The sequence below is a fragment of the Talpa europaea genome (genome assembly GCF_964194135.1).
Source record: "Talpa europaea genome assembly, chromosome: 16".
NCBI classification, from domain to species: domain Eukaryota; kingdom Metazoa; phylum Chordata; class Mammalia; order Eulipotyphla; family Talpidae; genus Talpa; species Talpa europaea.
In genome coordinates this window covers 23,351,095-23,361,156 of record NC_140084.1, presented here as the reverse complement: position 1 = coordinate 23,361,156, position 10,062 = coordinate 23,351,095, and the positions used below count along the sequence as shown (strand labels likewise).

The 10,062-nt window shown below is 53.6% G+C and overlaps 1 protein-coding gene across 1 annotated transcript in view; it reads left to right on the top strand.

Annotated features, from left to right (window-relative positions):
• Positions 1–1,410: 1,410 nt before the first annotated feature.
• Positions 1,411–10,062, top strand: part of GPT2 (glutamic--pyruvic transaminase 2) — a gene marked incomplete at both ends in the record, with an annotated part of 31,748 nt that continues 23,096 nt past the window's right edge. The window contains 2 exons of the mRNA XM_084257254.1: positions 1,411–1,653; positions 9,048–9,137. Coding sequence (XP_084113380.1) covers positions 1,411–1,653; positions 9,048–9,137 — 333 coding nt within the window. The remainder of the gene's footprint in view (positions 1,654–9,047; positions 9,138–10,062) is intronic.

The window sequence follows — 10,062 nt, the reverse complement described above, 5'->3', positions numbered from 1 at the left end:
TGTTTTCTCCCTGAAAACATCTAGACACGGTATTCCCAAAATGGGAAGGGACCCTAGAGGTCCTTTAATCCAATTTATTTTGCAGAAAATCCGAGACCCAGACAAGGGACTTGACTTCTCTCATCCTCTGTTGACACTGATGTCTCAGACCCGGTTTCTTCTATTTTTGCTCCTGCCAGGCACTGACCCTGGGTGAACCAGGAAACCTTTGCCTGGGGATAGCCTTTGCCAAAAATAATAGCCACCCTGTGCTGAGCATTCATTCTCCAACCAAGACTTACTGAGTGCTCGCTGTGTGAGGGGAACCCTTAGGGATGCAGCGACCATGACCAACAAAAGCTGTGCCTGCCCCTTCTGAACCTACATGGTTAGAGGGGGTGGAGGCCATAACGCAGTAAAAAAGTATCAAGATAATTCGATACCCAGCAAGATAATTACTGCTACCTGGAAGGAAATAAAGAGATAAGGGACGTGGGGGAGGGCATCAATCGAATGGTCAGAACAAGCCCGACTATCTGCCCCTTGAATTGTTACAAGGATTCCCTGAGATCCCGACGAGGAAACCTTAGTTCAGCCGGGGTAAGAGAGGCAGTCATTCCCCAAATTCCCAAGCTCCACTTTCCAGCCCCCCCAGTCGAGCGAAGCAGCCACCGTGGGGCCCTAGATGATGAAACTCGGGGCGAGGACTACACCATCTCTCAGGCTGCGTCCTTGCAGGTATTGGGGGTAGGTTGGAGCGTGCCAGGAGGTGGACGCACCTCCCTGGAGAAGCTGCAAATACATCTAAATTCTAACAAGGCTCAGGACAGCCCCGCCTGGTCCCTTCAGCCAGGACAAAGGGCCAGCCCACCTCCAGGGAGAGTCGGACCACCGTTCCCGCCTCCCGCCCTGCCCAGAGCGCACCAGCACGGGGCACTATGGGGTTTGTGGTTCGGCCACCCCCCCGCACCTGCTCAGGAAGCAGACTAGAGAACTACAAGGCCCAGGAGCCCGCGGGCAGGTCCGGGGCGGGCTCTTGGGCGGTGGGTGTGCGAAGCGCAGGAGGCCGGGCGGAGCGGGCGCAGGGAGCTGGGATGCGGCTGCGGGCGCCAGAGCCGAGGAGCAGCTCCACACCCGCGCGCTAGCCGGGCGCAGCAGGGGGCTGCCGGCCGCGACAGGCACGTTGTGGGCATGCATTGGGCGCAGCCTTTGCACAACTCGGCCATGCAGAGGCTTAGCTCTGCAGTGGAGGGTCCGAGTCCCCGGGGGATGGGCACCCAGCCGCGGATCCAGGCTGGCACTGCGAGCTTGCAAGATCCCTTGGCTGGGTTTGGGGGCTGGGGAACGGGTGCCCGCCGGAGGCTGTGCGCGACGTGCCTGTTAAATCCCTCTCTTTTTTGTGTGGCAAGGTTTCTCAGGGACAGGCGCGCCATGCACCGGGCGGCGGCGTTGGTCCGGCGGGGCTGCTGCCCCCGAACCCGGGGCCCATGGAGCCGTAGTCAGAGCAGCGCTGCTGCCGAGGCCTCGACCGTGCTCAAGGTGCGGCCCGAGCGGAGCCCGCGCGAGCGCATCCTGACGCTGGAGTCCATGAACCCGCAGGTGAAGGCGGTGGAGTACGCGGTGCGGGGACCCATCGTGCTCAAGGCGGGCGAGATCGAGATGGAGCTTCGGCGGGTGAGCTCCCCGGACGCAGGGCTGGAGGGCTCGGGGAGACCAGGGGTGCTGATGTGGTGCGAGGGGAGGGGAGGGGAGCAGTCTTGTCCCCTGCTGGGGTCTGCTCGCCGGACTGTCTTCTACTCTGTGACCAGGTCCCCTTCCTGCCCTAAACTTGACCAAAGCAAGAGAATGCCTTCCCTTCCCTTCACCCACTCATGCCTTCAGGTCATCAGATACTGTTCACTTGTTGCATTGAATTATAATTATATTATAATGTGAGCGGCCAGTGCACATTATGTGGCAATCCTCCTACCCATATGGAGGCAAGATCCTTGGGGGTAAGGGGAGGGCCAAGCAGTAAAGAAATAAACAAGAGACTTCAGAGACTGAGTTAGTGCTTTGTGGAAAGAGGAATAGAGCAGGGGCGTGGGGGTACTGGGTGGGATGAGGAGGAGGAGATTCCATTAGGTAGGAAGGGAAGGATTCCAGAAGGCTCTGAGGAGACCAGGTTTGTGCCCAAAGGGTGTGAGCAGCATCCTGCAGAATTCCTTCCTTTGGTCCCCCTCTGGAAACTTGGCCGACTGCCATCCCTGGTGGGTAGTCAGAAGCTTGGATCTTGGGAAGGTGGCCTGGGACTTTCTTTGTCTTGATGACTGGCCAACTGGACTCTAGGCTTGAGTTTGTAGCTGTGTGTAAAGTGACCACACTTTACACCAGGAGTGGTTTCTGCCTCCCTCCAACCTGGGTGGCTGTCTTGAATGTAAGGGATGCCCCTGTAGATTACTGGAACTCTCACCTGGCTGAACCTCAGGCGGAGTCAAGAGTAGTGCCAGAAAAGTAAACACTCCAAAGACATGTTAGATACCGATGGAATAGTCACCCAGCTGCTTGGTTGGGGCAGTTCTGACTCAGAATGGCTGTGGTGGGAAGGGGACAAGTTGGTAATTAGTGTCCCACAATCTTAGGAGTAAGCAGTGGTGGGATTAGAACATTTCACCCCGATTCCCTAAGGGACTCTGGGGTTTTGTTGATCTCATGGTCGGCCAAGACCTCATTGGGACACCCAGTTCTGCTGACTTGAAACAGTGAGCTGACCAAGTTAGAGTGCCATGTCCCCCTCTGACTCCTTGTAGGGCTAAGTTTAAATCTTGGCCTGCTGAAGGCCGGCTCAGTTTTTGTGCCTCCCTGGCCTAAGGTGGACCAGGGGCAGAGAACACTGATTTTTCTGCTCTGTTCGTTCCTCTCTGGCCAATTGGAGCTGACCCCGCAGGAGACAACAGTCACCCTGTTAAACCAAAGCTGAGATGAAATGTTCATGGTTTATCACTTTACAGTGATTTCTCCCGGTCCAGAGCTGCCAAGGGCCCCAGGGGTAACCACTACCTTTTATAAAGCAACAACTTGGGTGTGGGCTCTGAGAAGTATGAGGGTGGTTAGGACAATGTTTTTGCCTTCAGGGAGCTGACTGCCATATTGCTTCCTGGGCCAGGACCTCTATCTCTCCTCCCCCAATTCTTTAGGGTTGTTGGGATTTTTTTTTTTTTTTAACATGCAGAGAAAATGTGACCACATTCCACATGGGAGCAGGGCTATGAGCAAGGACAGAAGTGTAGGAAGTTCTGGGCACTTGGAGAAGAAATGGGTGTTGTTTGGAGAACACTGGCTGGCAGAGGGATGTGGGAGAGAAATGAGGCGAAAGGTGGGCTGAAGTCTTTTGTGCCAGACTCAGGACTTTGTGATGCCAAGTTTTGGTGGAAAGTGGGGAGTCAGGAAGGATTTCTAACAGGCTATGACTTGATGCTTGAAGTGGACAGATTTCTTGGTCATTTGAGCCAGAGGCACCTTCTATTTCTGGGATAGATGCCCCCCCACTCCCACATCTTGCCCTGGAGTTAGTGGGGATGTCCTTTCTGTACACCTACTTTTTCTGGTATTTTCATTCAAGCTCTTTCACAGGTTCTCTTCTGATTTTGTTTGAGTTGCCTGGCTCTAGTCACTGGAGACAGTAGCCCCGCCAAGCCAGTATAGCCCCCCTTAAACCTTTCTTCCTTGGAAGCCAGCCTCTTTCCCACCTGCTTAAACAGTGCCCCTTCTGAGCCATTTTTTTTCTTTTCTTTCTTACTTTTTTTTTTTTTTTTTTTTTGGCTTGATTCAGCTTTCACAGCTTCAGTTTTTCTACCTCTGTTTTGATTCGGTTAGAGATGAGATGAGCAAGCATGTGCAGGGCGTGGAGTGACTTGGGGCGAATCGCAGATCCTCTCTAGGCTTTGGTGTAAAAAGAGAGACATGTTCTAGTGGATTTGTTCTAGTGGTTCCTCCCTGCCTGCATTTTGCCTCGTTGCCCTGCCACACCCTAGGTAGCTCTGTGTACTTCATGTTGTGGAATCGGCTCACCAGGTGCCCTAGGTGTTTAGCTGGACTAGTGGCTCGGCGTGTGACTTGGGGGTGGCTTGCTGTGTGACTTGGGGGTGGCTTGCCAGGCGAGTTTATCCTTGCTTTTCTGATAAGAGTGGAGAATGCTTGGGAGGCTGAGGGAGGAGAAGAGGTGGGTTAAGTGGGTGTGGAAGGGCCATTTTCTCCTGTGGTCTGTGTTCTGTGAGGGAGGCTGTTTCTTCCTGACAGAAGCTGCAAAGGGAGAAACTCTCTTAGCTCTTCAGATTCTGGTGTTCATTGGGAGCAGCACTTAAAAATAAGCTGCAATTACTAGGATTTTGCAAAGATCTGTCAGTTCTTCCTCAACCTACTTTTCCCCTTATTCTATTGGGGGAGGGGAGGAGTTTGCATAAGTAGAGACAAGAATGGCTTGACTTCTAGTTGTAAAAGAACACACAACTGGGACAAAACATTCTGAAATGGAGGAGGAAATTGATCACTACAGTTAACTCAGAGTGAGCTGCATCCAAGCCCCGGTGAAAACAGGGTACTGTAGCATACCTTACAGTTAGCTCAGGAACTGGATTAGAAATGCTGGACGTGCCAAGCACCACAGGTGAGATCTTATTGGTATTTCCTCTAGAATTTTGATGCTACTCTAAAATAAACATATTTTTAGTGTAGACTTCCAATGGGAGTAACCCTCTACCCACCCACCCCACCCAGCCACCCTGGACCTACGTCTTGGACTTTGTTTTTAAGTGCCTTGGGCCTCAGGCAAGTCATTCCACTTTGGCCTTAGTTTGTTCTTCCAAACTGGGTCAGTTGATTTGTCCTCTAGACTCGTTTGAGATGATATTGATGATGCTGTGAAGTGAAGCCCATCGGAATGCCAGAGTTTTTCTTCTCAAGCTAAGGAGAATTGCTTAGGGAGACACACCGAGGGGCCCTGTTCCCTTGCCTTACTCCTGAGCCCCTGGGTGTGGGAACCTGCTCAGGGTCTCACTCTCTTCTGCTTGGGCCTTACCTTGCTGTCGTGAATTATCCTGTTTGGAGCTCATTCAGCTTTTTTTTTTTTTTTTTAAAGATTTATTTATTTATGCATATAAGAACTGAGGTATAGGCCAGAGGTGTGAGTGTGGGGTTGAGAGGATTCATCAGAGACAGAGTGGGGAGCAGAACAGGCAGATCTACTGAGATACACTGCTGAGAGGAGCAGCAAGTAAGACAGGAGAGGTCTGCTGCACCATGTGGGTCAGCATCCTGGCCCGGGATCGAACTCGTGCTGCAGTGGCTGTGGATAGCTTCATAGTGCTGCGACTTAACCCCTTGTACCACCAGGGAGGCCCTAATTCAGCTTCCATCCCTGCTTCTGCTCTGTAAGTCTCCACTTCTATGATTGACCCTCCCACTGTCGCCCCTGAGCTCAGGAGCCTGCACCCAGCCTTCCTACCTTCAGTGGTTAGGAAACTCGGCCCTTGGCATGCACCCACATAATCTCTCAATTATGGTTGTGTATTGAGCTGTTTCTTCCAGTTTTGCTTGTCTTTCCAGAAGGGCTGGGGCTAAACCCCATGCTGAGTTTACTCACCTGTTCTCAGGGACTGTGGGGTCTTGTTGGTGTTTATCTCTGAGGCCTCCTTCTGGAGCTTTCTATAAGACTTCCTGCCTCTCTGGTCCTGTCCAGGTCTTTGGGGTCCGTTCACAGGGTGTGCCTGGCCTGGGGGCTGCCCAGTCTTCTCCTTTCCCTGAGTCTACTTGTTATTCCTCAGCAGCCTGGGCTTTGATGGGTGGTAGTCTCCACGGCCTCGCTCCCTCTTCTGATGGGGCTTGAGTGATCCGTCAGCACAGTAAGTCCTCACTCAGGATCATCGACAGGGTCTTAGAACTGTGACGTTAAGTCAAACAGTGTATGATGAAAACAAGCCCTCGAATAACATTCTTTCATTCTTGGCCAGGATGTTTTTTTCTCATCCATGTTATAACAAAATGACATTGTTTGAGGACCTGCTGTATTTGTTGAGTGAGAGGGAGGCTCCTGGGGAGTGACCACACCTACCAAGCCCTCCTGCTTATGTGTGGCCTACAGTGATGGGAGCCATCTGGCTTGAGGAAATTGCTGTGCCCGTTAGAGTCATGTGTCGTTTCCTGGACCCTCCCGGTGATGCTGGGCCTGTGAGCAGGGGAGAACACCGATAACTTCTCTCTTCAAAGCTCTCAAGGATGCCATCCCTGGAGCTGGGGGCCTACTCCCCTGATCCCTACTTGAGCTGAATTGTGGAAAAGGAGCTCCACAGGGTAGGACCTTCTGTCAGTGCCCCACAGTGGGCAGCTGTAGGCAGGATTGTCCAGGGACATTAGACAAGGGGCTCTTGGAAGCTGTGAGAGAGAACTGGGGACCCTGTGTGCTACCTGGCTGGCTCCTGGAGGCTGGGCTAAGGCCAAGTCACCGTTGGGTGTGCCTGCCAGGCCTGTATGAGTCACTGTGGCAGAATCTTTGAATCTTTCCCAATCCCTGGAGACCTCAAGTGCCTCAATGCCGAAGTCTGCCCCGAGCTGTCTCTTCTGTGTGGCCACCCTGGGCTGGGCAGGCTGATCTGCTTGCCCATTCAGGGATGCCCGTTTCCCATCCCCCTAGCTCATTGGTCATAGCAGTGTCTACCCAACCCAAGAAAAGAGATGCTGAGTGATCCCAGACTCATGGGCAGGCCCTGAAGTGGTTGAGCAGTGTGTGTGTGTGTGTGTGTGTGTGCGCGCGCGCGCGTTGCGGGGTGACACATAGGAAAGAATATCAGGGCTCCACCCCAGGCATGATCTTCTCCCTGCATTGGGCTAGCCCAGGGCCTGCCGCTGGGTGTTGGTTCCTATCAAGGAATGGACTGTGCCCACACCATGGAATCACCTGAGTTCAGCTGGCCAGACCTGGGCAATTCTGGCAGTTCAGTCAGGCTGACAGATGGCCCTGTGCCAGGAGCCCAGGCCAGTGCCAAGGGGTGGGTCAAGCCCGCCCCTTTGCACACAGTGACCGGGTCCCTCCCCCACTCCCAGCCTTCTTGGCTCCTGCTTGTGGGGTGAGCCCTGAGGCCACATGCCCTGCAGCCTGTCTCTAGGCTGCCCGCCCTCACCCTGGCCTAGCCCAGCAACAGAGAGTGGCACTGCCCCTGGACACTTGGTTGCTTCTCTTATTGACCAGTCCTGAAGAACTGGATGGAAGGGCACAAGGGAATTAAAATGCTTCTCCTCTCTTGGGCCTCCCTGATGGTGTAAGGGGTTGAGTCTCAGCACTATGAAGCTATCCGCAGCCACTGCAGTGTGAGTTCAATTGCTGGCCAGGGAGATACCCACATGGCTCAGCAGACCTCTCCTGACTCGCCCACTGCTCCCCTCAGCAGAGTATTTTAGTCGATCTGCCTGTTCTTTTCACCACTCTGTCTCTGGTGAATCCTCTCACACACAACTCTGATGCCCCTTGGGTGAATCCTCTCACACACAACTCTGATTCCGCCCCCCCAACTCTGGCCTGTACCCCAGTTCTTGTATGCATAAATAAATAAATCTTTTAAAAAAAGCCTTCTCTTCTCAACTTCCCCTGTTCCCAAACAGCTCTTGGAGACTCTTCATGCCCTGTTTATGCAGGTGCAGGGCCATTTCTGGTGTGCTTTCCACAGCCCCCAGGAAGCCTCTTCGCTCCAGAAGCAGCTGGAGAAAATTTGCATGGGAGATGCTTGGGGTGCAAGTGAAAAGTACTTGTTTGGCAGCTACTTTCAGCCCTTAAGCCCACTGGTTTTTGCTTAGGTTGATTTTTTTTTTTTTTTAAAGATTTGTTTATTTATTTATTTATACAAGCACTGGGTACAGTCAGAAGCGCGGGAGGGTGAGAGAATTCACCAGAGCCAGAGCAGGGAGCAGAGCAGGCAGAGGGATCAAAGTACACTGCTGAGGGGAGCAGCGGGCGGCAGGAGAGGTCTGCGCGCCATGTGGGACCCTCAGCCAGTGGCCGGGAATCGAACCAGCGCGGCAGAGGCTGCGGGCAACTTCACAGCCCAGCGCTCAACCACTGTGCCACTGGGGAGGCCCTGCTTAGGTTGATTTTATAAAGGAAAGTCTTCTAAAGTTGATTTTATTCACATACATTGTATCATATGGAGAAAAAGAAAAGTGTCAAAACCATAATTTTACACCTTCAAGATTTGTATCTGGGGTCCCTCTGGGGAAAGGGCTGCTGGAGACAGGAAGGTGACCGGGTTCCAGCCAGTCCACCACTCACTGCCCCTTCTTGCCTGCCACCTTCTTCCTCCACCATGACCCTTGAGACCTGGGGCCCATCCGGATTTGTAAGATGATATTTGTACGCTGCCAAGTGCTTTCATAGCGCTTGACTCAGATAATCCTGTTAGCCGCCTTGGGAGGCCCTGGAACCTGCTGCTGAGTCTAACTCGTCCGGTGGCCAGTTCTAGGTTTGTCAGGGAGCTGTGTGCAATTCCCACAGTCCCAGAGCCCCATAGTCCTCCGTCTGAACCACCTTTTCTCCTTTGTAGAGCATGGTGTCATTTAGTCACCTCCCCAGCAATGTCGGGGTCGCAGTGCCTCCGTCTCAGACAGTGGCCTCAACTTTGCTCTTCAGCCAGTCTTTTCATCCCTGGTGCCTTTCTTTAAAAATATGAAAAATCAGTCCATATTCTGCATTTTGCAAAGTCAAGCTTGCCAGGAAATGATGGACTGAGAGACTCTACTGATCAGGGTCTTCCAGAAAAGGGAGGCCTCGGTGTCCCTGGCCATTTGCTTAGGCTGTGGAAGTGGAGCTGCACTTGGGGGCAGGGAGCCCGGGAGCTATGGGATCCTCTCCCTGACATTTGTGGGTTCTGTTGCTGACCCCTGCCTCTCTCCCATGAGACCTGTGGGACCAGGCCTGTTAGGGGCTTGGCACTATGCCTGACACCCGGTAAGGCTCAAAATAGGGCTGCTTATTTTATCCTGTGGGAGCACTGTCTGTGGAATCCAGCCTCTAAGTAACCACCTGTTGCCTTCTCTCTGCTCAGGGTATCAAAAAACCGTTCACTGAGGTCATCCGTGCCAACATCGGGGATGCACATGCTATGGGGCAGCAGCCAATCACCTTCCTCCGACAGGTGAGCTGAGTCTTGGAGCACAGGGAAAGCAGGGAACTGGTGTGGTGCGCCCAGCCTTTTCTCTCATCTCTGCCTCCTGGCCTGTCCAGCCACCTCAGGACACAGCAGGCCCCAGAATCACACAAGGAGGTGGAGCAACAGCCCCCTCCAGTTCCTGATGTCCCTGGTCCTCTCCCTTACGTCTCCCCTTCCAAGGTTGCCTACAGTTCCTAGGCTGGCTCTGGGGTTGCTCTAGTGAACCCCAGGGGCTGCTCCTCTGTGTACATGGTCTGGATGCTGAGTCTGGAACTTGGCTAGTGGGAGCATAGAGAGGTAGGCTGGAGACATAAATACCCAGGCCGCTGGGAGGTGGTGTGGGGGTTCAAGAGGCAGCTTCCTGAGGGAGATGCCCCCATGTGAGTGTTGACTCTGCCACTCACCAGACGGGTGGCTGTGGACCTGTGGGCCTGTGGGCACCAGAGCACTGACTTGGGGACTGTTTGGCACCTCAGGAAGGTGATGGGTGTAAGGGCCTTGACCCGGAACAGCCTGAGAGTGTGGCTGGTGGAGACCATTGTTAGCTGTGCTCTCCAGCTGCCTTGAAGTCATTACTCAGCTGGATATTGAGGTCTCAGGGGGCAGCTTTCAATGTTTGGGTTTGGCTCCAGGGATGCCACATGGGCTGGAACTGTAGTATTGGCGGACTGGCAGGGAAAGGAACTGGGAAGGGGACATTGCAGGGTGCCTGACCGGAGGCCGCACACCAGCTATGGTGAGTTTTCTCGGGAAGCAGGGTGGGGACCTGCTTTGGAGAAAAATATGGCCCTTGGGTGACTAAGGGTCAGAAGCTGGGTCAGAGAGGGAAGCTGGACACCCCAGCCCCCTTTCCTCTGTCCTGTCTCCTGCTGCAGAAGCAGCCCAGCCCCTCCTTTGGGTACGTGCTCTC